This window comes from Nelusetta ayraudi, unplaced genomic scaffold, assembly GCF_046127955.1.
Source record: "Nelusetta ayraudi isolate G7.1 ecotype Tasmania unplaced genomic scaffold, CSIRO-AGI_Nayr_v1 ptg000057l, whole genome shotgun sequence".
Classification (NCBI taxonomy): domain Eukaryota; kingdom Metazoa; phylum Chordata; class Actinopteri; order Tetraodontiformes; family Monacanthidae; genus Nelusetta; species Nelusetta ayraudi.
The window spans coordinates 2,948,267-2,974,880 of NW_027466107.1; the positions used below are offsets into that span (position 1 = coordinate 2,948,267).

Genomic DNA, 26,614 nt, shown 5'->3' on the forward strand with positions numbered 1-26,614 from the left:
ATTCACCAATTCTGACCTGAAGTGATCCCGCTGGAACAAAACACAGCAACCTGAAAGCATAACAGAAATTATGGAGAGCGCACAAGACATTTCAAATACACAAGGTTGTATTATTGTGATTCAGGCCAACGGCATGATACTAGAGTAACTCTCAAGAGAAATTAAAATACTTGAATGTTTCTAAAAAGTGTTCTTTTTAAACGTAATCGTCACTGAAATGAGCACAAACGCCGTCACAAAACACTGCTGACAAAGGATGTTGGAAACATTTGTTTTTTTAATAGTAAGCAGTAAAAAAAAAGGTTGTAAATAAATAAAAATCATCTAATTGGTAAAAAAAAAGAAGCTTTTTCCAGCTTTGTCAGTTTAGAAAACTTGAGATATCTTAGCAGTTACAGTGTTAATGTGCCAAAGTGTGTTTACAATAGTGCAATTACAAACAGATACAGTAGTTGGGAAACAGCTACATTGACTGTATAAACTTGGTGTTAAGACGATATACAAGGACGTTTCTGTCGGCAGCTCAGTCGCAGTGATTGACAGGCGGACTTGCCTCGCGCCACACGGGTCCGACTGCGCTCTCTCACGGCTGAGCTGCAGGATCGGAAGCGAATGCCAGTTTTTTATTTATTTAAAAAAAATGCTTTGAGAGATATTCAGGCTGAGAGCCTGGAGTCTGAGATAAACATCTGATGTGACTGCAGTGCATTAAAGGAGAATTTCACAGTTTGAATTTTTTTCTTTTAAACTGTCCTGCCTTTCCCTTTTATCAAAATTAATTTCCTTCTTATTTAAAGCCTGAGCTTTGGCGGCGAGATCCCACTTCCACTCTATAATAATGAACTCTGCTACCCAGAGAAAGGCGGGCAGAATGTGACAGCAGGAGGCTGAAGGAATGTTAGTTATTTGGTCTGTTGATAACAAAAGAAAACTCCCTGCGACTGATCTAATAACCTCCGTCTACCAGGCAGTGTTCAAGAGTTTAATTCTTCACAATATATAAAAAAAAAAGAGCCGTGACATAAAACAGACGGACTTTGCAGCCTCCACTGGCCGCAAAAAGACAAAACAGATCAGTTTGGGATTGGGAGCGTCATTCCATTCGTGGTCCTCTTACAATGTAAGAAGAAAACACTAAGATTAAGATGAGGGATTACGGTGAGCGGGCTCAACCTCTGAGCTTGTTTGAAACGCCAATGTGTTGCGGGGGCTTTGCTCCAAAAGCCAGTGTTTACAGTGCAGATCACCCTCCAGAATAAACAGCCGCTGATTTCTCTTGCTGAGGTGTGAGAGCGGCCACGACGCAGCAGATGCTTCCGGGTGGAGGTGGTGGAGGGGGGGACGGAGGGGGGACGGAGGGCTGACACAGGTGTGTGTTTGTCTGTTTGCATGTATGCAGTGATGACAGGAGGGATTATAGCGTGACTGGGTGGCCGGTGGGTGGCTAAAACAACGAGCCTGACGGAGGAGAGCAGGACGGCGCGACTGCGCCTGGAACAGTTGGTGGTGTTCAGTGGGAGGGGGTGGGGGGCTGGGCCGGGGCGGGGAACAGACGGAACAGGGCTAATGTCTAAAGCTTGTTTTTGTGTTTTGTTTTTTTTGTTTTGGTCTGAGTTGCTGTCCTGTTTTGTTTTGGTGCATCTCCACAGTGGACTCAGCGGAGGCTGGACCGAGTGAAGGAGTTTCTGTGAGGGGGGGAAAAAGCAAGACGACAAACATTTTTTTTTTTTGGGGGGGGGATATGAAAAGACCTGAAAAGAAATTTAGGTGCAAAAGGAACAAATGAACAATCATGTTTCATGTTGTCCAACATATTGTATATGCTTCTACATCAAAACTATTTTCGGATTTACTAGAAGAACAAAGATCACATGATTAATACTCCCAAAAACTCAATAGATACACAGAAAACTTGATTTGAATGATCTATTTTTCCTGTATTTATTGGTCTTCATCCATTGTTCTCATTCCTGCATTGTTTTTTTGTTTTTTTCAATGCATGCAACTTTTCAATGCAATGCATTGTGGATGGTTCTTTTGTTATTGATGCTGTCATTTAATGATGCTGTCAAGACGTTTTAAAAAATCTTGTTTTGGTTTACTGTTAAAACTGCTAATCCCACACGTTTGGAATTTATACTTCTAGGATAAAGACAGGAGAGAAAAACTTTCAAATTGCATATTTTCAAAATAAGGCAACTGCCATCAGCAGAATACTGTAAATGTCTTGTTCTGAGCTTGCAGTTCTCACACGTTCAAAAGCAGCCAAAACAATGTGGCGATAGTTTAATCTGTCCAAGAGGATAAAAAACTTATTACGTTATTAATTATTTCACAGCAAACATCTGATAAACGCTGCAGGTTTCAGGGATTGCGTCACTCGCTGGTGACACAAACTATGCATATGACCCGTGAGTGACATGAAGTTTGGTTTTATGTTGCTGCTGCGTTGCTTTGATGCTGCGCGGATGAGCTCACAGTGAGTGTCTGCGCGTGGGTGTGCGATTGTGTGCTCAGTGTCTCGAGTTACCGTTGTGTTTGTGTAGCCTGAGCTGGCAGGGTTCTGTACAGCTGGGGGATCTTGCGGTTGATGAGAGGACCCAAAGATTCTTTCAGCTTGTTGAAGTTCCTCTCCAACTCCCGGTGGTACTCCTTCTGATCCTGGCCAATCAGAGTCTTATTCTTCCTCAGGGCATCCTCACACCTGCGTGACAAAAACAACAAGAGAGCGCACAGCCGTTTGGGAGCAGTTTTTTTTTTTTTTTTATGAGTTGCGAGTGAGTCACAGAGTGTGTCATCACCTCTTGGTGAAGTCTTTAAAGCAGAGGCGCAGTTTGTTGTGATGGCGAAACAGCTTCGGGTCATCAGGAATGTCGGAGAGAAAGACCTGTGCCACCTCTAGGGGGCCCTGTGAGGGGGAAAAAAACCTGTTATTTATCTGTTGAGGAATGTCTGCCTCTGCTTAAACACTATTCCAGACCTTGCAGCACAAATAGGATGGGATTCATATTCCAGAGGGCGCTTCACTACAGCTTCTGGCGTTCTAGTCTCTGAGATAGGCTGGATTTACATTAACAAGCCTCAATGTCCAATTTGGATTCTTGCATCTATCTGTTTTTTTCCGCTGTGTGTTTGCGTCTGCTTTTAAAAATGACCCAATCCTGATTATTGGCATTTACAGCTCCTTAATCTATGCTTACGCTCAAAGCATCCCGAGACATAATTAAGCAACCAGCATCAACCAGAAACCTGTAAACAGCGTTTTGCAACGGACAATGGTGGGTGGGTGGATGGATGGGTGGATGGATGGATGGATGGATGGATGGTGAGGAACAATGTTCTAGCCCTTCCTGTGGATGAATTTTAGCGAAACGCTGATTGAGTAACATGGAGAAAGGCGTCTGTTTGGAATGTTGATAAATGTTAAATAAAGTCAGGTGTGTGTGTGAAAGAGTACACATGTGTTAACCATACATTCTGTAGGACCCGAGATGAGCAGAACAGAATGAAACAATTTGCCCAATAATGTGGAGGATGAAGCAGCGATCCCCCAGTAAAGCCTGGGCGTGTGCAGCAGCCGTCTCAAGCTCAATCTGCATCTGCCTGGGAACATCCCGTCTGTCTGCTGAGAATACAGACGCACTGGCAAACACTGTGGTTGGATTTCCACATGCGAAGGAGGCGCCGGCAATATACAAATTCCTGCCTTCTTTGTTTTTGCGCCACTTGAGAGGAAAGACAAACAAGCAGGGCCGGCGTATTGCGTCTGTCCAGCCTTAAACGAGCACCTGGTTGACGGTGGTGCCCACACAGCCCTGCAGCACCATCTGCAACATCTTGGAGTCTGCAGGGTCCTGGGTGGTGGCGAAGGCCAGCTCCTGAGTCTTCTTCTGCATGTCCTCGATGGCCACCTCCATGGGAACCAGGATGATCTGGAGGAGCGACAGACAAGAGTCACGGCTGACTCGTCCCTCGGCAGACGGGATGAGGTGATGAAGCCTCCAGGTGAGGCGCACGCACGAAACGCACCAACCCCCCTCCACAGTAAAATCCAGCACACATAAAAATTAAATCCAGCACATTGTATATTATGATGAAAATCAACCGGATCCACTGTGTTTTCACATCATTGACTTCCTGCCTGAACAATTCTACCCGCTGCGATTGATGTGTTCGCTACACATGGAAGCATCAAAAATTAAACGGTGGAAATGGGCTGCAGACGCTGTTGGTGCAACCTCTGGGCAACGCACCTCCTCCTTGTGAATGATGTTGATGCGTGTCTTGATGTACGGGAAGGCGTGCGACGTGGTGAGGATGGTTTTCCGCTTGTACTGCTCGATCAGGTCGCCGTGCGCACGGCCGTCCAGCGTGAACGGCGTGCAGTACATGAAGGTGCGCAGGTTGTAGTTCTTGTCAAAGTAGGTGACCCTCTCCTTCAGCTCGTAGGTGTCGAAGAACGGCTCCACGTAGGTGATCTGGAGGTAGGCCTGGAGCACAAGAAGCTTTCAGTGTTGCACAATGTGCACACAGCGGCCCTTCCACACACACACACACACACACACACACACACACACACACACACACACACACACACACACACACACACACACACACACACACACACACACACACACACACACACACACACACGCCTGACGTTACCTTGTTGGGATCCAGTTTGTTTTTGTCAACCGGATTGGAGTCTTTTATTATTTCGACCGCGTCATCACCGAACCTCTCAGAGTAAAACTCCTGTGCCACAAAGATCCAGAGTTGAGGTTGTTAAAAAAAACAAAAACAAAACTTGTTGGTCATAAATCCCGACGACACTTTTATGGATTGTGGAGGAGTGAACATGCCTCCAGCCTGTGGGAGATCTCAGACAGCTTGGTGATTGACGGCTCCTTGTAGACAAACTCCTGCTCGTCCAGGTCTCCGAACCGGGAACCATAGAAACCAACCCGGAAGTAGGTCCCGAACATTCTCTAAACACTGAGGGGAGACGGGGGGGAGAAGTTCTGACATGGAACTTTATTTGATGTTACAACACTTTGGGATTTCTTCTTTTGTTTCCTTTAGAATCATACAAATACATGAAAAGGCTCAAAATAATAGTTATTTTAAGTTTCACAATGACAAAACGTTAACATCAGAAACGGAAGAACACTTCTGTCAGCGAGTGTTTCAACTAAACTACATCAAAAAGTAAAACTTCAGTACAACTCACCAGAAACATGCCAATCACAGAGGCAGGTGAGAACGGAACAAGCAAACAGGAAGACAGAAAACAGTCATTAGAAAGGAAAACTGTATCCTAGAATGTCATCACTGTGATAAAATGATTTCTTACCTCCCATCCTGAACTCTGGAGGATTAAAAAAAAGGGAAGAACAGAGACACTGAATAAGTAAACATGCGGGAATGCAACATTTTACCATTGTTGAACATTATCACAGAGATTTGCAGGCGACTTTGGGCTCTGACTCACTTGGTTGTAGACTTTGTTGAAGGCGTCCTGCAGCTTCCCGTGGACAGTGGCCAGTTTTTTGAAGTCCCTGTTGGCTTCGTGGATGGGCAGCAAAAGTTTGTACACTTCATTTATGGCTTCGTACATGGCGGCCTGGAGGAGTCGGAGGACAAGGCAATGAAGTTCATTCAACGCTGAAGCATCTGCCCCCCCACTGCGCAATGGTTTCCTCAGCCGTGGTGATGCCGGCCTGTCACCGTGTGGTTGGAGAATGTGAGTCGTACCATGTGAAAAGAGGCCGCCGCTTGCTCCAGGAGGCCCACCAAACCCGACTCGCTGAAGTACTTTCCAGCGCAGATTCCCTCCTCCTCCGGAGACAGGATGTCATCGGACACGGCTGACTCCTCCAGGACGTTGGAGGAGATGTTCTGGGAGCGAAGGCAGACCAATCAGAGGAGCGGTTGGCCAGCGGCAGTAATAACGGGCTTAGCTTGCGGCTCGCGCTTTCCGCTTTTTTCCCTCCCCCTCAACTGACTTGAAACGTAACGCAGCCGATGGGCAGGTAGCGACAGTCCTCCAGCATGTTGAGGTACTCCGCCACCAGGGCCGCGCTGTGGACCAGGCAGTGGGCCGCTTCGGCGTGGTTGCCTCGCTCGCAGTGTTTCCCCGCCATGTTCTGCAGCCATGTCAGACGCAGGTCCGGGGAGTTTTGGTAGCCCTTTGCAATCCTGGCGACATAAAAAACAAAAAACAAAGGCAAAACATCTGTAGTCTAGATTTTATTTTTCCATATACAAGTGTTGCTGTTGTGCACCGCATTTACCTGTACATTAAGTCAATGAGCATCTCCGGATCCTGCTGATGCTCCTTCATCTTCACAGTGTCGGTAAGAATCATGTGCAAGTTGAACACCAGATCCTGAACCTGAATGTTTCAAACACAAAACATCAGTAAAGCTTGAACAGTCCCTAAAGAAGAGCCTCGCGTGAGACGCACAACATGCCTGCTCTGGAAAAGGTGTGTCACGCAGCTCCACATCCTCCTCGGCGTAAGTCAGGATGGTCTTGAGCGAGCGGCGGAGATGTTCCTCATTAAAATTTTGTGAAGTTCCCACGAGCGATGACAGGGACATGGTGACCTGCATCTTCACTCGAGCAAAGTTCTGGTTGAGAGAAGAAAAAAAATACAAAAAAAATGAGGACAAGTTGTGACTCATTATACACAAACAACCTGAGCCCGTTCCAGAGACCACTGCTGCCTCTGGGGTTTATTGTGCAGCTTCGGTGTGAAGTCAGTGCAGACCTACATTTCCAATCTCAAAGTTCTGCCTCATGAGGAGGTAGAGCGAGGCGGAGGCGTGACTCCTGACTGAGCCGACGCTGCTGCTGCAGTGACGCAGGAGACGCAGGCACAGGTCGGCACACAGCTCTGTGTCCTCTTCAAACAGCATCTCTGGGAACTAGACGAGCACACGCAAGTTTTTACATAACATGGGTCCTCACAAACCAATGAATTAACATTAACGTTGTACTAGAAAGATCCATTACGGAGATTGTGAGGAAAAATGACAAAGAAGAAGCAAAAACGGAACTTCACCTTGAAAACTAGAGCCCTTTGTGTAGTGAAGCAGTGCTGCAAGAAGAGGGCGCTCTGGTTTCCTGCCATGCTGTGGAGAAGCACACGCAGCACTCCGCCCAGAACGCTTTCCTTGAGCTCTGAAGCCACCACAGTCTGTCGACACACATGCACACACATACACTAAATCAACAGATAATTCTGCAGAACACACTCATTACTTCCAGAGAATAGCTGGAAAAAAACAACATGTTGTTAATATGGTCAAAGTTACCTTGACCACAATCTCCAGTGTATCTAGAACGATCAGAGAGGCCTCAGTCGACAGGTTTCCATCCACCACAGACTCCTGTTCCATCTCGGCTTTGGTCCTGTTCACGTGGACCAGAATCACATCTCAGCATCATAAAAAAATGCCACAATTTCAGCATCTGGGCAATAAAACTACTTGTGTAATTTTTTCCAACCATACTGGGCAAACTGGCCAAGTCGGCCCTGAGCTGGCACAACTGATTTAATGTAAAGAACATACTTGTCCACTCGGTCTGCGTTCTGCCGCCAGTGAGTCACGTTCTTCTTCCACCTCACATTTTCCTGGCTGCCATAGGGGCTCCTCTCTGTACGGGCAAACACGCAAATGTTTCCACCAAGGTAAACTTGTAAACACCTCAGATGAGAGCAGCCGCACACGCCAAACGTGAGGCAACACCACAGCTCAGCTCAGCTCAGCTCAGCTGTGGCGAGGCTCACCTCTGCAGCGTCGAACCATCTCCTGACGGGCCCCAATGGTTCCCAGTATGGCCTCCTCCAGCCGGGCCTTCATGTCCTGGGACTTTTTGAAGGTCAGGCTGTTGATCCTCTCCAGAGTCCTCTTCCCCTGCAAGGGTTCATCAAACGTTAGAGGACAAAGGCCAGACAAAAGAGCAACAGCAACACAACATTACAGCATTCAAGCCAACTAGTTGCAGATATTTTATGAGGTTGAAGGACATACCCGCCTAAATTAGGCCTCTATATATCAACATGCCAACTTTGCGCTTAATGATTAACGCAGTCCGATTCTACCCGTGACAGTGGGAGGTTTATTGCACCTTGTATTCAAAGCAGGAGACACAGAGGTGCAGCAGATCCAGCAGGCGGTTGATTTGCAGCACAGACAAGTCAGACACCCAGCGCTCCAGGAGTGCTGCATCTGCATTCTTCAGCACCCACAGGAAACACACCAGCAGGGTTCTGCTGCACTCGGCAGACAGCGAGCTGGACTGGCGCCCGGGCTGGTGAAGACAAACACACAGAACTCAGTGGCGGTCCCGATCAGCATGGGCAGAAAACACAACAACAACAACAACTGGCTTTTTACGAAGGAAAAGTTTGTGAAGGGACAGAGAGCCCCCTACAGGCAAACAGAGGGAAGTATTGACTCAGAGGAGGGGAGCAATGTGGAAATAATTCACATGCTTTTTGAATGACTGTCTGTCGTTAGAGGAAAAGGCCAGAGAGATTCTTCATTCCAACTGAGGCAGAAGCCTCCTACGCAAAGACTCATGTGTGACCTGTCAGACTGCACAGCCCCGGCGGAGGGGAGCAGCCTGACCCCGACCTTTATCACTCACTCACCACTGTTGGCAGCGCGAAGGGGTTCGCTTTGGCGTGCGGCAATGGGGAGCCAGCGATCGCCATGGCAACAGACTGACTGATAGTGCTGCCGCTGTCTGGGTCAGCGTCGTCGGCGTGGGTGGGGGCATGGCGGACCCTTACGGGCGAGAAATCTGCAGACATGTGAAGAAGCGTTCAGTCAGGTGCAACACAAGCCTGGAATAAAATTAAAGTGAGTGAAAAAAAAAAAAAAAAAAAAAATGTATAGAAGTCAGTAAGTAAGTAAGTGTAATATCCTGACCGGAGAAATCGTGGAGCTGATGCAACGTCTCCATGATGACGGAGATGAGTGGCAGGTAGAGCTGAGCCACATGGGCTCTGACCTGAGGTTCAGTGAAGCGAGAGTCTGAATCATGGCTGCACAGCAGGGAGTGTACGGCGCTGATGGCCTTTTTGTGGAGGAAGAACACACTGTAGAGAAGTGAGAAAAGAAAAAATGATATAATTGTGTTTTTCACCACAGCAAACGCGCATCATCAAAACATTTCCAGCATAATTTCTGATAAACTCCAGGGGGGCAGATTTAATATCAATTCCCGATGGTCAGCTCAGGATTCAAGAACCTACCCCTCTCCTTCAGGATCCAGGATGAGTGAGAGCTCAGTGAGCACCAGGCCAGACAGGAAGTGCTGCTGGCGAAATGGGACGGACAGTTCAAACATGGTGGCCACTCCCTGGTCTTGCACCATGTTGGAGAACGCCGAGCTCTGCGGGCGCGACAACAGCCAAACAAGAAGCGGCGTTAAGGTAACAGGAGAGGAGAAGTCGTGCTAACAAGTGCTTTGAACAGCAGCCTGCGTCCGCACCTGCGATGTGGTGGAGGATGTGGACGGCGAGGGCGAGGACGGAGGGCTGAGGGTGGAGCACGGCAGGTTGAGGGTGACGTAGTGCTCGTGGCTGCACACAATTCGAAGAAAGTCCATCCTGAGGGCGTTGAGGGCGCTGGGGTTGGGTGACGTATGAAGTTTGTTGCTGATCTGCTTAACACAAACACGTGTGAGATGTTGGCATCAAGGTGATTCTTAAAAAAACTAAAAAAAAAAATAAGGGCTGGGAAACAACTGGCACCTGTTTGTAGTAGGAACGGATGAGGTTGAAGACAAAGCCACGGTCCATGAGGGAGAGCAGGCTGTTCAGGAAGAAAGCCAGACTGCTATTTAACCTCTCCACCAGCTCTACGTCCTGCAGGGAAACAGAGGGGAGGATGTTTATGAGAACGGGGAGAGGAAGAGCAAGTGGAAGTGGGGAAGGGCGTGATTTCAAATACATGTGGGATGATGACACCTGGTCATTCCATGTTGGCCGACTTAATATTCCTGTCAGAAAGATTCACATATAAAGCAAAAATCACTTCACAATGTTTCCTCAGATATGAGAAAAAAAAGTGATGCATTTTCCACTTGACCCCTCCCCCAGTCAGGCGTTGGAGCCGTGTTTTTGTCTGGATGCTGAAGGTCCAATTAACCAATTTCTTTTAGCCAGAAGATACAATCAACTGTTTTGCAGAAGGCCATAAACAGAGGGGTAAATATACCATTAACACTGAGAGATTTTTGAATAATCTTATCTTTTGAATAACCTTATTTATGTAAGGATGTTTCACTCAAGTGCATGAAAAAAAAGTATTTTGAAAGTGAGAATATTATGGATTCTTTGAAAAAGGAAAAATGGGAAGAAAGTATTAACTTTCAGTTAGCTTGCTAATGTTGCTCTACATTTACCTTGTGGTATCGATTGGCTATGTCTGCGCTGATGGCACACACGAGGGCAGCAATGTCGTCCACAAAGCGGTCTGGGAACCGCTGACGCCGAGGAACGTCCAACTTGGAGGTCAGGAATAAATGGTGCGACATGCTCTTAGTCTGGAGTGGAAGGCAAGAATAATACAGCAGCTTAGTGCATGAGCTGTGTTGGCAGGTCAAAGTATCACATAAATAGAATAATAATAATAATCACCATGAGCTGGAAGAAGAACCAGGCTTGCTGAAGTGCTGCTTCCCTCACAGTGCTGGTGCTGACCACCCACTGCAATGCCAGCTCCTCATGGAGCAGCTGCTCCAGTCAACACAAAGACAATTTCAGTTTACACCAGGAAACCATCAAAGTGTCTACACCCCTGATCATGACAAAGTCCCAACGCTGTGCAAAACATAAATAAAACTGGGGGTTTTACAGAGTTTTCTAATTATGTGTTTTTGACAAAGCTGCAGTTGCCAAACCTTTGGAGACCAGGTTTCTCACGGCACTACTGTCAGTTACCAGCTGAGAAGCTTACTCGTACACCGTTTCTAAGAAAGTTGCACACAAACTATGACAACCTAAGCACAGAGATTGATCAGTGGTTATTCTTGGAGTTTTTTTTATTTATGTATTTATTTATTTTAAACTTCTTCAATCAACAAGAAACTAAAAGTGGGGAGAGACTAATCTTATGAATTCAATGCTTGAACCAGAACAAAATAGTACAACAATGTCCAAGTATGTGTTCCCACTTCTTCTATGCATTGTTGTGCATCAGTCTTCAACCTACACAACCTTTGAAACATGTCAAGGTACTGAAAAGACACATCTCGGCTTTATTAAAGAAAAAGCAAAAAACGTTTAAAATCAAAGACATAATGCCCTTTTTGGGCCTCAGTTTTTCACATCCATTATAGGAGAAACATATAAATGGAGATGTGGGTTAATGAGACAGACAGCTGATGAGTGGTCAAGGAATTCGGAATGTATTTGTCGTGAAGAATGGCACGTTTGTATGTGGTTACGGTCAGAGTCAGTGTTACCTTCTTGGCAATCTGCCTTGTGGGAACTGAAAACAAGGCCGTGCTCTCCAGGAAGGCAGACATGCGATTGCAGCTGCGGTCTACTGCCTGATACAGGGTGATGGGTGAGGTGAACACACATACACATGAGGGTTTAAGTGACGTGAGAACGGGTGAATGGAAACGGGCCGGTCGTGGCCAGAGAGCTCCCTACGATGGCCGCAAGGCCGATGAGAAGTGTGATGAGCCCCGGGTGGAGGAAGCGATGATTATAGAAGAAAGTTGCATGAAACAAGCAAGCCGAGACGAGTGTTAGCCGGAGGTGACGACAAGAGGTGAGTGGCATGAGAAAAGGACTCATGAGAAAGACAGTGACAGAGATGAGTGGTTGGGGATGAGCGGTGGGAGGACGGAGGGATTTGGCACCTGCTTGAGATCACAGCTGGAGTTGGGGTTCCGGCGGAGCACAGATCTGGAACCCCCGGGCGCATAAGCAGAATTTACCCAGGAGTGGGAGCGGTCAATGCCCTGCCATAAGCCACCACGGACAAACACACACACACAGACACGCAAACACAAACACACACACACACACACACACACACACACAGTGGCAAGAGGCAAGTGCGCAACGGTGAGTAACGAGGGGAAAGTAATTACCACACGAGAGACTTGATTTGAAGCGGGGAAACAATAGTGGAGGGGGTCGGGCGAGAGGAGGAGGAAGGAGGGAGAACTGTGGGGTCCAATATGATACACAACAGGATGAAGAAGAGGAGGAAGGCACAGCATATAACAGCACAGAGAGAAGGGTTCTCAGTCAACCCAAGCCACAGCAATCAATGCATTAAAGGAACAGCCAACGACATTCAAAAACAGTTGTTCTGTAAAAAAAATAAAATTATATTTTCTTTAGCTACTTAGGCAGAATTCATGATATTGTTTCTACAGTTGTTTCTTGTACAAAGAAAAATACGAGACAAATAAAAATATACATCAAATATACAATGTACATATATATAAACAAATATAACAGAGAACAATAAAGTTTTCAGAAAAAAAAATCATATTGTACTACAATATTGTACCATAAGTACCACAAAAACTTCACTATGACGACAAAGCTTACCTTGCTCCCTATGATTCTCTGCACCTCCTCATCAGGAGACACTGGGCTGCTGGCCAGGTCCGGGTTCGAGTTGCTGATGCTCTTGGAGCGAGACAGATGCAAACTGCTGGGACGGGCCGTTGCTCTCGATATGGTGGCGTATTGCATGGGCATATCGAAGGACTGTGAGCCAGCTGCTCCAGCAGAAAAAATTAATGATTTTAGCGATACTGTCAAACAAAACGATGAACAGCAGCGGCCATGTTGAGCTCAGACAGAGTAGTGAACAACCTGAGGGGGGCACTGCAGGTTCAGCAGTGGGCAGACGGAAGCAGTACTGGATGTAGGAAGATAAGAGGTTGTTGCGGCCGTGCTGGTCCTGATTGCCCTCCAGGTTCTTGTGGATCTGATTGACCAATAGGGCCATAGCTTCAAAGGCAGTCCGGCCCAGGTTTACTGTAGACACAGTTCAAAACGATTGGGTCGAAAATACATCTCGATTATTATAGTAACAAGGTGAAATACGCGTTGTAACAGCATAAAACATGATTGCATTAAAAATACAAATGTTCTGAGAAATGCACTTTATAGCTGAGTTCAATTACCAATTTGTCCAGCGATGACTGGCGGGTAGACGATGAGCTGAATGAGCTTGTTGAGCAGCTGGTGCAGAAACCTGACGCAAGTGTCAAGCAGAGCCCCTCTCAGCGCCGCCATACTGGCCTTCAGCTCCCCCTCCATGTTGGCCTCGGTGATGATGACGTCCTTCAGGCGGAAGGGGAAGGAGTACTCCTCTAGAACGTACACTAAGGTGAAGAACTTGTCCAGGTGGGGGTCCTGGGGGGAGAAACAGAAGTTGAGAAATTGTGAACTATAGATAACATTTGCTTTCTTAAAAAATTTACTAACATTTGCTGAAATGGCCCAGGTGTTATAAACAGTCTACGTTAAATTTTTAGCTTAAAGTACCATTTCTGCCTGGTTAAAATATATACATTGTGCTTTTATTGTAAGCTCGCCTTAGTTGAGCATCTCTTTCCATAAATAGCTTTAAAGCAGAGAAGAGCTTGAAAAGAGGAGGTTGAAGGTGGATGGCCAAAGCCAAAGAAAAGGCAAAACACTTGAGATTGAAGATGATGATTGTGATACCTGAGTGTGAACCGAGGAGGCCGCTGACACGGTGACATTGAACACTCCTTTGTGATTATCCACCCACTTCATGCCTGGGAGCTGAACCTGTGACAGAGCCCAGTCCTTCTCATTGAACAGCCAGTCACATCACAATGGAGCAAAGAGGGGGAGGAATGGCCGGGCAAACTGAGGTGAAACTCAGTCTACCTTTGCGACTGACTTACGTCAGGGGTGAGCACCGAGTAGCTCGCAGGAGGCTTCTCCACCGAGACGGGCAAGCTGAAAGAGCCGGTGCGCAGCCGGCCGTGTTGCATCAGAGGGATCCACTGCAGCCGGGAAGAAAGGCACGGGGGTTTCTCAGCCATGGCAAGACAACAGAGGGAGCCATCTGATCATGTGTGTGTCGGTGTGTGTGTGTGTGTGTGTGTGTGTGTGTGTGTGTGTGTGTGTGAGTGGGAAGGGAGTGTTAAACGCGGGCCAGTGTACTCACGGTGTAGCCCACAGGGCTCTCCAGAGGAGTGTTCTGTTTGGGCTGGCAGCTGATGTGGTAGAAGGTGAACAGCAGGTGGTGGTTGTCTGTCAGGTTGGCAGGGATCTTCATCTTCATCTCCTCATAGAACTCAGGAGACCTTCAGGAAGAGACACGACATTTAGAAAAGTTAAAAAGCAAAAAAGTTGGACGGGCTCCAGGTGGAGGGAGGCAGCGAGGGGCCAGGAGGAGGAGGAGGAGGAGTTTTACTTGTTGTGGTAGATGATAGGAGTGTAGGCTTCATTCATGAACTCGGCGCAGCTCGACTTGCCAAAGATGACCTAGCCAATCCAGGGAGAAGAAAACCTATGTTATAACTGACCCGAAGAACAGGAAATCTTTGTGCAAAAACACATTTGCATGATTTGATGAGTTGAAACTTTCAAAGGAAAATCAAGGAATTTCTCTCCCTTGAGAATAACGTGTGTACTGTGCCTCAACCTGTTTTTTTTTTTAGAGAATGAAATCCCTCTTTTGATTTTGCTCCACTGGGACTCACCGGCAGCGCTTGGCTGGGGTCCTCTGCAGCCATGAACTGAACTTTGACAGCGATGTTCCTCACTGAGCCCTGACGGCTGCTGAAGTTCAGGCTTTGAGGGTAAACATAGAGCAAGTTCCTAGAAAACACACAGTGAGAAGAATGCCGAATGATCAGAGAGCCGACTGACAAGTGACAACGGGAGACAGATTCAGTCAACTACTACTATTAATATTTCCTCAAAGGCAATTTAGAATCTTATCAGTGTTGACTTTGTGTCACTTCTACAGGGTAAACATCTGGGGTAACATTAGTTAGTATTTTGAAACAGCTGGATTTTATCCACTCCTGGAGAATCAATGATGACACAATAATCACAAGTCTTCAAAAGACAAGTCACAGATCATCACGCTGCGCTTGTGTTTTCGACATCAAACACATGTGCAGTTGCATCACACACTGTTATGTATGTCACATATTTTTGTGACCTACATGTCAAAATTAGTAGGTGTGGAGGTTAAACTTCAAGGCGAGGTCAATGACAAGACCTGTGATCGAACCTCGACCGAGCTAATGTTTCACTATGGGACTGCGTGCACAGGCCCGATATAAGACAAGGTGACCGCCCTCCAAATTTAACATATCACAATTGCACTCGGCGGTCGGACTATAGTGGTGCCGACAGTGACACTGCTATGAAGCCCATCTTGGTCCTGTTTCTACTTTTTTTGGCCGCCCACGCAGGTCCGGTCACGAAGGCCAGAAAGACAGAAGCTGCCGGCGCTACACAGCAGGAGGTCAACCTGCTCATGTTTGGCATCATACAGTTCAGCCAGGCCTTTAAATACGTGCACGAAACCACCGAGGCAAAGATGGAGAAAATCGGCCAAATTCTGCGACGCCAAGAGGAGACTCTACAAACGCTCGGGACGCAGACTGAGCAGGCGGCAGAGGTGGAGAAGGAGATGAAAGAAGTGCTGCAGAGGATTCAGGTGAGGGAATATGGAGGAAATATGTAAACAAGGAGAGTTGGATTTTTAATCAAGCTGCACATCTGAAACGGCACAACATGCAGGGGGAGAAGGAGGCAGGAAAAAATAACAAAAAAAAAAAATTCCCCCACAGATTAAATGTCTGAATCCTTCAGGCTTCAGGGGAAGGAAACTACTGAAAAGACACAACAAAGAAGCTTTTGGCTATATGGGGGGAAAAAAGACAAACCTCACAAAGACGTGTTATGACTACCACAACTCTTTAGCCATCTTTCATTTTTGGCATTTATAAGATCCTATAGCCTCAAAACAATCAGTCTTCTAACGTTTGCAATATCCAGGTTTGACTGTCCCTCTTATGTTAGATAAGACTGAGATTGTGTCATTAGGAAGCTGTGTGTGTGTGTGTGTGTGTGTGTGTGTGTGTGTGTGTGTGTGTGTGTGTGTGTGTGTGTGTGTGTGTGTGTGTCGGGCAGCTGCCAGCTGCACTGCAGTCGTCGTTGGAGGAAGAGGATAATAAAGACAGATGCTCTTTTGACAGGCCCAGATGGCCGAGCAACAGGCTCGGACCAGAATGACGAAGGACTGGTTGGCCGGCGTGGAGCAGGAAGAGGCGGAGCTACAGACAAAAGTGAAGAGGCTGGAGATGAACGTCAACAGCTCCGCACCCGGCAGCGTCAAAGAACTGCAGGTACTAGAAAAACGGTCTGAATGAATAATGAGCACAATTGAGAGGTTGCTGTTTTTGTTGTCGCGATTGTTGTACAAATTTGTCTCTCTTCCTCTTCTTTTAGGGGAGAGCCCAGGAACACGGCTACATCCTGAGAGGCTTGCAGGAACTGATACAGCTCCAGAGAGAGAACATTAACAGTCAGGACGATCAGCTCCTTAAACTGCAGCGGAAGGTGAAGCGCTCCTCCTCAACATCTGTCAGTAGTGTTTAATATAAAACGCCAGTTTTCCTTTCATGACACCAGAGCAAAGCTTTGGAGTAGTCACTTGAAGGTTTTCCCACCAATGTCTTCAGCCCCATGCAGCTCTGATGCCAACATCACTGCACTCCTATCTAATCCTGCCACATTTATTTTCACTCTAGGGACAGTACACTTTTTGTTACGGCTGCTTTCTAGTGTGTATAAGTTTTTGTTCTTTTTTTGTTTAGCAAAAGGTGCTTTGCAGCTAAGTTTTAAAAATAACTACCGGAACTTAAATTAAATATTTAACTGTCAGTATTTGTGTGTTCACCAGGAAATTATTTATGATACAAAATGACTATGGCTATAAATGTGTATAAATACTATATACTATAAGCAAAAACTATAAGTGTGTCTTCTGTTATTCTAGAAGTCATTCTCTTGGTCGTGCACGAGTGAATGTTCACAGTACTGACCTGTAGGTGGTGTGTGGGGTGTACACGTATCGAGCTGGGAACTCCAGCACGTCCTTGGTCGGGCGAACCCGTGGGTCCGGGTAGGGTTTCACATGAAGCAGCTCAGGTGACAGACAGTAATGCGGTGAGTCCGGAGCTGGAGAGATGTCAATCTTCAACTGAGCTAGAGGGACAAGAGAGGACGCCAAGTCACTCTGTGCTGCAGACGACTTTGAAGTTTTTCGAGTAACAATGATATTACATTAAATTGGTTTCAAAATTACTTGACCGACATTTGAGATCCCAGGGGAGCGTTTGCCAAAAATGTCTCTGTTTACCTGTGACGGGCCTCAGTCTTCTCAGAACAGAGGAGGGTCTCCGCATATCTGCCAGAAACTTGTAGAGGTCCTCGTCACTCAGTCTATCGCCCTCCTTCAAGGAGTCGAAACAGAGAAGCACCATATGCAGTGGGAATACTGTTGCTTTTTATATCTCTCACAACATAGTTTTATTGGTAAAACTCCAAGATGTAAAATAAACGAAACAATATTGAATAGTGTCATAAATAATATTACTAGAAAAAGGCCAAGTCCACTTTAAAAAATATTCATTCATTATTCATCTTTTGGAAAGGCTATGAGGCAATCTCTACTTTCCAGGAGACCGGCCAGATATTGGCGTCATTTTGTGATTCAGGGTAACTGCAACAAGATGGAGCAAGGAGCGAGCCATCATTATAAGGAGCGAGCCATCATTGTCAGCAACAGAGGGAGCCCGACCTGTTTGAAGAAATTGGTGACGGTCAGTGTTGCTGGCCGGAAAGTGGCAAAGTTGCACATGTCTTCCGCGATGCTCATCCGCTCAAAGCCTTTCTTCTTTCTCTCGTTCCACGTCCCAAGACCTTTTTTCTCTGCGTGGAAAATGTTTTTAAGAAAATTGCTATGTTAGCGATGCACACGCCTGCACACTGGTCTCACATGATGCAAATTAAATGTGATGTGACTGAATTGGCAGCACCAGAGTCGGAGTCCGGGTCTGAGCGGTCCAGACCTCCCACGCTGCTCACGATGTTGAGGAGGTGAATGGCCGTCCAGGCAAAAGGCATGCGGAAGCGGCCCAGGCGACTGCAGGACTGTTCGGCCTGCTGCCGCAGCTTCTCCAGCTTCTCCTTGTGCTGAAGTTAAAGAGCAGACATGGTAGAAAAGCACAATCAAATACAGAACAGCTTTAAATGGGTGTGTTTAACAGTTAGCCTGCAGAGTAGGTGTTATATGCTGTAGGTGTGGATTCAAAAAGTGAGAAGTACGTTGTTCTACCTTGGAGGAATCCGACTCCTTCATGACCATATATGGCTCGCAGCACTCACCGATGTCGCCTTGCTGAAGGACTTTCTCCAGCTGAAATATATGCACCGTGTTAGGATTTTTCTATGCACATATCAAAATGTCACATAAGAAAACGTGGTCAAATGTAAAGCGGAACCAATTTTTAATGCACAAACCTTAATGACCAAGAAGATGTCTGCAGACGGGTATGTGATGGAGAAAATTGCAGAACGGGCAAGTGTTGATATGGCAGCATGGGGCGTGTGTGACTTAAGCAGCCCTTTCATCTGATCCGAGTTCAGGTCAAAGTAGAAATTCTCAGAGATCTGCACGAGAGAAGATGGAGATAAACGGGAAGCGGAGGCGAGAGGGGAGTGGGCGAGGATGCGCGTCAAGGGATTTTAATTCACTTTTGATTCGGGTGATCTAAGCAGCAGAACCACTAAAACCTTTTCAGACAAGGGAAATTTAATTAGACGGGCATGATCTCAGCATTACGTAAGTGGTTTAACTGAATAAGAGCTATCTAATGAGAGAAGGGGGGGAAAGAAAATACCTTTTTCTTTTCCTTGACATCATACAGAGCCAGTGTTCCAAATATCGGCTCGATTTCTATTTCAAACCTGAAGAAAAAATGCACAAGAGCCTTATTAATATCGCACAACATGGCGTCCATAAGACGCATACGGCGAACATGTCGGTTGCTGTGTGGTTTTTTTTTTGTCCTTTTTTTAATGCGACTCACTTGAGAGACAGACACTTGACCATGATTCTCTGGCCGCAGTGTTCTTTGGGCACTTCGATAGCAGAGCATCGCTCTACAGCTTCATCCTACCACACACACACACACACACCAGCATAACATTTACACAGATGTCATGGTAACAAAGCAGCAGAGAAAGTGACGCTGTGTACACAGACGCAATGCGAGGATGAAGTGAGAGGAGGAGGAGGAGGAGGAGAAAAAAAAAGACCTCAGAAAGTGGCCGAGTTGCAAAGCCAGTGCAGACACTACTTATTGGAAAGGCGTTCGGCATTCTTCAGAGCTGAGCACATGGCAACGCTCTCGTCCACAATTCAAACACAGAGTTCACGCTGACACGTCATTTCAATAAGACTGCAGCGCTCAGTTCCTATTCTGAAATCTCCGTCTTGTCAGCCACCAAGTGAAAACATTTTTTCAATCTACAATAACATTTCATGGATTTCACGACTATTTTGTTTGCGGCAAAGCAAAGAAGAAAATGTATTGCTGTTAGCTGTCCTAAAAAAGAACAAGGAAGAAAAACAGTAGATCAAACTGAAAACGGTTTATCTTATCTTATCTTATCTTAAAATCTCCTCATGCTTTTACAATGACTGAGCTGAACTTCGAGGACAATTCTGGGTAAACTGAAGTGATTTAAACACTAGTGGTGTTAATTCGGCTGCCATGTTTATGTGTTGACTTCATTCCAGCTGCATGTTTAGCCTTCAGCTAATCAAGCCAGCCCATTAAATGAAGTGAAAGCTAGTCTGTAATAGACCATACTGCTAGTTGAGCAATTTAGCAGCAAATCATTTTACACAAACCTCATCGGGGGAAGGGTACAGCCCGAGCAGGTCACCGTGGCGCCCCTGCTGACGGGCTTTGGTATTGCGCCGGTCCATGTCCTCGGCTGCCGTGCGTTCCAGCACGGAGGGCAGGAGGACGTCCGGGGAGGAGTTCTTCAGGTCAAAGATGCTGGAGGCCCAGCTGCCCCGAGGAGTCTCGTCGAGGCTGACCGACCGCCGCTTTGCATCATCCTTGGAAACACAAGAGGAGTGAGGTCATGTGTTGTTTTTTCCCCTCCTTCCAGGCAAACATGCCATCACTAAGTGCTCCCAGCTGATGCAGGAGAGATAGGAAGAACAATACGCTGCAGATCCCATTACCTTATTACCATTTATTATGACTCATCTGGGGAATGTGGGAAGGATAATGGACCAGGTTGATCAATGTATGCATTACTCACAGTACATTTGTAGCGTTCTCCTTATGAGATATAAGATGCGCTCTCATCCCATCTACTCGCATATCATAGATGATAACTTATAAAAGCTTTTATTCCAGGCAATATTGTGTCTTTTGGGAGGATCAATATTGCGTGTAAAAATAAACCTTGAGTGAAAAAGCTTTTAAGATGCATGCGCTTCCAACAGCTCTCCATTAGCTACCTGCTCATCCTGGCGCTCGGCGGCAGCAGCCTCGTCCAGTTCAAAGGTCTGTTTGACTAGACCACGCTGCCTCTCCCTCTGGCGCTCAGAGCCGTGAGGGCTGAACATGGTGCTAAAGTGCTGATATCTGCGGCAGGAAAAAAAAAAAAGAGAGGAAGGAACCCTTTCATAATGTAAAAGTTGATTAAATTACAGCGAAGTGCAGAAAGTGGAGCTCGTTATCATGCCATGGATGAAACATGTGTGCTTAGCCAAGTGAACTTTGTAGCAGAACTGTCACAGCTTACTTTCTCTGAATGATGAGCCAGTCATCTGTGTAGACTGCCAGGGCATCTCTCACTCTGGGATCCAGTGAACTGCACAGAAAAAAACACATTAATAATTGAGCTGAGTTGGCTTTAATGTGTCTGTTCAGTGTGACAGAGAGAGACTTTGTTCCCATCTGTAGCAATGTGTGTGTACTCAACGAGCAAGGATATTAGTGTGTGTGTGTGTGTGTGTGTGTGTGTGTGTGTGTGTGTGTGTGTGTGTGTGTGTGTGTGGACAGACTTGACACCACTGAGGGAGGTGTACGTCACTGTACAAGGCTGTTGGCAGCTGTACTCACTCCTCCTCCTCAGGCAGCGGGGGTTCCAGTGTAATGCATTCTTTATCCTGGTGGAGGAGCTCCAGGTCGTCCTGGGGGAACTCCATTAGCTGTCTGAGGGGACCCGGCTCCACCCCAGGAGCATGACTGCTCACATATTCCTCAAAGTCGACCGGCTCAACCACCTCTGTCAGGGGCAACTGCAAAAAAAAGCAGGAGGGGATTATGAATAAATAACCAAGGTACAGCCTGAATTATGATTTTAATCTGATGGGAATGACTTGGAAAGTACAGAGCAGAAAGGCAAATGTTTTCGTCATCTACTATGAATACCAGGTGCTATGTAAGGGTAAAATAAATGATTTTGGTATCTGCATTTTCAGTGAAATTCCAGAGATGTCATGTTTATCTTGCATTTTTATCTTTTTATCTTGACATACCAGTGCATGACTACAATGTTTAACTGGGTGGAATTATTTTTATCCATGAAGAAAATTTCACCAGAGCCTGAAAGCACTTCAAGAATTTCAGTGCAACACATGATACAATTTGTTTCAAGAATATCAACAGGCAATCTTGACTGAAATCTGACCAAAAAAAAGTTGCATTTTGATTGAAAACTATTTCCCGCTTGTTGCAAAGAAACAGAAACAATAAATGCTGTTGGCTTTGACAGTCTGCTTTCAGTTCTCCATTTTTTCTTTTGTCAAGTACGTGTTGTTTACACGTTGAGGCCACTTCTGCGAGCAGTCGCATATTATTAGCCAGTAATAACCTTCCAATTTTGATGCACGTCTATAATGAAGACATATATTCACTTCTCAAGTGGACTACTGCAGAAGACACAACAACTCTGTTTCGCAACCTGTTTTTAACAGATAGGAGACTGCAGGATTCCCTATAAGTTATCCTAACTGCAGAGGCCCGAGGGTTTGGCATTCGCAGTGAAGCAAACATTACCAGAAGTCAGCAAGGCATTCCGCAGAGTTACTTCAGCTAAGCATCATTCACTTTGTGTCTGTCAGTTTCCTCTAACATTATCTAGAGTGGAGAATGCTCCACAACATTAACTTGCTTTAAGTGCTTCCCCTTTCCAATCTGTCGGTTTCACCGTGCCGCACAGTGCATTTGCTGATTTGTTTGTCTTGTAGTTGCAATCAGCAAAGTAATTCTGGTGTAAATGCATTTTTAAAAAAAAACACGAATCAAGTTGAAAATGTGCACCTGTTTATGTATGCACAAAGAAAAGTACACCTTGTCACAAAAAGCCTATGAGGTAATGCTTGTTTGCACTGCTTTTGTCCAGATGCATCCTCAACCAAATTCGCCAAGTCACACCCATCAGACTGTGATGTCACTAATTAAAGAGCTGTACGCCGTCTGTTCCAAAGCTCCTGCAGGTTAAACACAGGGTGACTCACAGGGTGGTGCGCTCCTCCTCGTTTTTTGCCAAGCTGGGGCGAACCATAGTCTCTGGACACTTGCTTCCTCACCTCTGCGGCAACGGTCCTGAGACAAGGAGCAAAGATTTGTTTGCTTGTCAAAACCAGAAGAGAAACACAGTTTGCAGAAATGAAAACAAGCAGGTAAAATATTGCTCAAGAATTTAAAATTAGTTCACAGCTACAAAAATCTGTTTTGCCAAAAATAAGTGTGATACAGTGCTTGTTTACGTTAAAAATAAATAAAAAAATAAATAAAAAATATGTGCACAGCCCAACCAGGGCAGAGCCAAGCTAATTTGCACTCGCATGCCCCATATAATCGGAAAATTCCTCTTCCTTCCTATCAGCAAGTTTCAGCTTCTGGTACCGGTCAGGATTCTGAAAGCAAGCAGCTGTTACGCACAGGGATTTCAAGCGAAATCTCACAGAACAGTGGCTCTAGGGAGTAGGCATGGAGCCAGAACTCTTTCCATGGCCTTTATGGACCAACGGCAACTGGAGGCTTAAAAAGAGACAAAGCCAGAAAAAAAGAAAACAATCTTTTCAAAGAGACAGCAAACAGCTGCTCCTTAGGAAACCACAAAATGTCTGTTTTTCTCTTATACACAGCTGCTCAGGCTTTAACGTTTCCCAAACCATGGCCCTCCTAACTATAGATCTAAAGTTTACATCTTTAATCCATCAATACACTTGGACTCCATCCAGCTCTGACCAGTGGTCAGACTTTTAATGAGTAGCCATCTCTAAGTCAGGATTTTTGCATGGTTACTTTTGTGTGATATGAACGCCAAGCACAGCTTTGCACAGCCCAATTTAAAACAGGAAAAAGGAAAACTATCGACTGCATGTACAATAAGCAGAACACCCATTCCCACCCTTTTCCTGCATCCTGCATGGAACAATGGTCAGGGCCCATCAGAATGAGACTGACATGGTTCCGAGAATGCACCCAAGAGTGAGCTTAATGAAACATATCTTTCTAGGACACATCAACAGGGGTCAACAAGCATTAGTTAGGAGACGCTTAACTGGCTTCGAGGGCTACCGCAGATTTAAAAAGTCAGTTCAAAACCACTAATGTATATACCCCCCCCCCCACTGTGGCTTGAGCTGCCCTCACACAGGAATTCCATCGTCCACTGCAGCGTAAACAAACACCATTGTTATTATTAGATTGAGATTGTTTTACCATAACCGACAGGTTTACTAATTACTTAGAATATGTTACACAGTGTGTGTAATATTAATAGTGCAGCAATAAACATTTGAAAATTGAAAGTGACATATGCACACAACTTTTTTTTAAATTTATTTTAAGTTTACCATTAGTAGAAGTCTGTTGTTACTCTATTAAGTTTGTAAACGCAGGGAAAAGCACTAAACAAGTGGATAAAATCTGCAAAGAAATTGTCACAAAGCCAAAATTCTCTCTTCAAAAAGGAATAGATTTCTCTGTTCACCCACAGGTTTATTGCTGCAAACCTCAGCACATTATCAGGTGGTGGTGGTGTGTGTGTGTCATCAATAAGCATTAATCACGACGAGAGTCGTACTATATACTTCGGTGTGCTGGGAGAAAACCGGTTCACAACATGTAGTAACAGGTAGCCACAATGACGCTGCGCAGCGTTCACACGCCTCAAAAATAAACGCATCTAAATCGATGATACTTTATTTCAAAACATGCGCTTTGCGGAACGGTAGGCGGCTAACCCCGGTACTTTACTAAGCCGTTTCGCTTAAGGTACGAGTATTAGACGGGAAACCACCGGGATTAGCTTCCAGCATGACAACGTTGCCGCTGCGCAGCTCTGTCATTGTTGATAACAATGCTCGAGAGACAACGCAAGAGGCTAAAGTGACGCGATATTTAACTCTCCAACGCCTCAGAGAACACTAGTGAAAGCATTCCAGGGAGCGCAAACAAAAGCGTGGCCGATGAGATGAGAAATTCAAAACTTTCTGCCGTTTTAGACCGACCGCTGAACAGCCAGTGAGTGAGTGGAGAGTCGAGGAACGACTCCTAGCATGCGGGCTAGACGCGCCGTCCGTCCAGCAGCTCATTCCCAGGCTCGGCCGAGCGGCAAAACTGTAACCTGTCAAACCAACAACTTCTCTCAGCGTCTCACCGGTTGATTTTATGAGCAAACGCCCTCCTTTCGCTCGCTGTGGATGTCATGTCTCATCTCCATTTACAGAAGCCCGTCCAGGTCAAAATGAAAGTTCTCTCTTCCCCCTACTCTCGCTTGACTTTGGCTAAGCGTGTCCTGTCTTGAGCGAGCAGAACGGGGATGCAGACTCTCTCTACTCCCCGCTTCCTCCTCCACGCGCCGGGACTGGCCAAAGATCCCTCCCTGTTTCACCAGCCCCCAGCGGCCGGGAACTGAACTGCATCTGTTAGAGGCCGCCAAACACAACGGCCAGTAATACTTCAAAAATAAAAGCATCAGTGCTGTTTTAGTCTTTCATTTATTTATTTATTTGAACCACGGTTGTTGTGCTGTATATAAAAAATAACGGATTCTTTAAATGTGATTCTGCAACGAAGATCGATAAGATATGTCAATCTTTCTTCCAAGTTCAGTATTTATTCCGCTTTCGGTCGTGTTAAAAAAAATAAAAATAAAAATCGTTAAAACGGTTCCACTTACTTCCGGTCGTCAAATTCTTTCTTAGTAATATGACCAGCTTGTTCCAGCAAGGTAAACGTAAACGCCATTTGTTAACGTGGAAATCTTGCCTGACCGGTTTAGACTGACCTGGCGATGACACGTATTCACCCCAGATTTAGTAGTTTTACTTCTTTTATGGGAAATAGAAACCAACCACCAGGGGTTTTTCCCTCGATCGTGCTATAAAGTTAGAATGTTCCATAACAGAGACATTGCCATACGATTGACATCATAAAACTACAATAACGTATTTTGAGTAGTGCTGGATTAATACTTGTGTTGCCAAAGATCAATAAATTGTTTTAAGAAAATGTATCATTTAATGTCGTTAGAAGAAGAAGGGAAAAAAAGGTTATGCACAATAGCGGCGCCTAAAGGGCAGAGCAGCAACGCCTTGCTGTCAAGTACACGTTTCGGCATCACACCAGTAGGTGGGGCTATTCACCATGGATAAAATAAGAACGCAGCATTGCCTCAACAGCGATGCTTTAACATTCAGTCGTCAAATTTGACCTCTACAGGAGGATACACAGCAGCTACCACCTTTGTTTAGTCTTCGTCTGCTGAATACCAAATGATAATGGAACACCTGACTAGAAATTATATTGGAATATGCTGTATAAGAGTGCTATCATGGCCTTCATTGGTATGAATGATTGGTATGGATGAAACGAAAAGGTGAATTTTTGCATATTTGAGTGAGCAGACGCTCCTTCTTTCACGTATGGCTTCCAAAGAAGAGAATTTGTTCGCGTGCTGATAGCGGCTCGCCTGAATCTTCCTCATTTTGCCCGCAACCGCTCACACTCCCATTTCTACCATGAAGATTTCATATGTCAATTCTCACTGCTGCAGCCTGCCCAGCCCCCAACCCCCAACCCCACCATCCAGCCGTACCATCCAGCACCCTGGAGAGTTGCTGCAGGTAGTCAGGCAGTCCACCACGAGGCGGCTGATGAATTGCATGAAATGTATAGTAGACATGTGAAAAATGGATGGAGTGGGGGAGGGGGAGGAGGTAAAGTTAACCTTGCGTGACAGGGGTTTGGCTGTTGCTGAGCAAGGACGGACGTCTCCGGGATATATGTTTATGCACTGAGGGTGACGCTCCGAAGAGCTGCGTGAGAGGAGGCAGGAGTGTGGCCTGTGCACTGCTAATGAAAATAAATGAAGCTCACACTCTCCATCCATCCCCCATAACGGCATGTTTCCATCATAATGCCATTTTCCCCCCTCTCTCCCTGCGGCACTGGGATTCAAATAGCAATTTATTGTGCTTTCCCTCTATTCATTTGTTTAATAATGAAGTATAATTTATTC

General features: G+C 45.8%; 2 protein-coding genes across 6 annotated transcripts; one reads left to right on the forward strand and one right to left on the reverse strand.

Moving 5' to 3' along the window:
- Positions 1 to 257: 257 nt before the first annotated feature.
- On the reverse strand, positions 258 to 24,978 carry dock6 (dedicator of cytokinesis 6). Of its 5 annotated transcripts, XM_076038818.1 has the most exons (50): positions 24,752 to 24,974; positions 22,599 to 22,686; positions 21,199 to 21,377; positions 20,879 to 20,947; positions 20,592 to 20,718; positions 19,968 to 20,180; positions 19,141 to 19,226; positions 18,952 to 19,018; positions 18,572 to 18,721; positions 18,387 to 18,467; positions 18,088 to 18,244; positions 17,850 to 17,980; positions 17,409 to 17,502; positions 17,092 to 17,254; positions 14,731 to 14,848; positions 14,442 to 14,512; positions 14,193 to 14,331; positions 13,927 to 14,028; positions 13,721 to 13,807; positions 13,177 to 13,408; positions 12,863 to 13,027; positions 12,593 to 12,765; positions 11,890 to 11,991; positions 11,485 to 11,571; positions 10,658 to 10,753; positions 10,423 to 10,563; positions 9,770 to 9,883; positions 9,508 to 9,678; positions 9,269 to 9,408; positions 8,943 to 9,112; positions 8,663 to 8,814; positions 8,137 to 8,319; positions 7,796 to 7,922; positions 7,578 to 7,662; positions 7,320 to 7,416; positions 7,067 to 7,201; positions 6,777 to 6,929; positions 6,474 to 6,632; positions 6,294 to 6,394; positions 6,006 to 6,198; positions 5,755 to 5,898; positions 5,492 to 5,623; positions 5,354 to 5,368; positions 4,863 to 4,988; positions 4,666 to 4,755; positions 4,254 to 4,490; positions 3,789 to 3,932; positions 2,802 to 2,908; positions 2,531 to 2,704; positions 258 to 1,685 (listed from the first exon to the last, which is right to left on the reverse strand). In XM_076038818.1, exons 1-50 carry the CDS (start codon positions 24,799 to 24,801, stop codon positions 1,655 to 1,657), a joined length of 6,348 nt encoding a protein of 2,115 aa, XP_075894933.1. In that variant the 5' UTR covers positions 24,802 to 24,974; the 3' UTR covers positions 258 to 1,654. The 5 variants fall into 5 exon arrangements, with proteins under 5 accessions (XP_075894933.1, XP_075894936.1, XP_075894935.1 ...); XM_076038821.1 differs by lacking the exon at positions 11,890 to 11,991; XM_076038820.1 differs by lacking the exon at positions 11,485 to 11,571.
- Positions 15,337 to 17,109, forward strand: angptl8 (angiopoietin like 8). Its single transcript, XM_076038829.1, has 3 exons — positions 15,337 to 15,701; positions 16,243 to 16,392; positions 16,496 to 17,109. The coding sequence occupies exons 1-3, from the start codon at positions 15,405 to 15,407 to the stop codon at positions 16,643 to 16,645; spliced, it is 597 nt and encodes a 198-aa protein (XP_075894944.1). The 5' UTR covers positions 15,337 to 15,404; the 3' UTR covers positions 16,646 to 17,109.
- Positions 24,979 to 26,614: the final 1,636 nt, after the last annotated feature.

Coding starts and splice junctions, on each gene's coding strand:
- dock6 (XM_076038818.1), bottom strand. CDS start 24,801: ATGACATCCACAGCGAGCGAAAGGAGGGCGTTTGCTCATAAAATCAAC. Junction 14,849..17,091: donor ACCCCACACACCACCTACAG/GTCAGTACTGTG, acceptor TGTGTTTTCTAG/GAACTTGCTCTATGTTTACC. Junction 13,028..13,176: donor AGTCATCGCTGGACAAATTG/GTAATTGAACTC, acceptor CTGTGTCTACAG/TAAACCTGGGCCGGACTGCC.
- angptl8 (XM_076038829.1), top strand. CDS start 15,405: ATGAAGCCCATCTTGGTCCTGTTTCTACTTTTTTTGGCCGCCCACGCA. Junction 15,702..16,242: donor AAGTGCTGCAGAGGATTCAG/GTGAGGGAATAT, acceptor CTCTTTTGACAG/GCCCAGATGGCCGAGCAACA. Junction 16,393..16,495: donor GCAGCGTCAAAGAACTGCAG/GTACTAGAAAAA, acceptor CTCTTCTTTTAG/GGGAGAGCCCAGGAACACGG.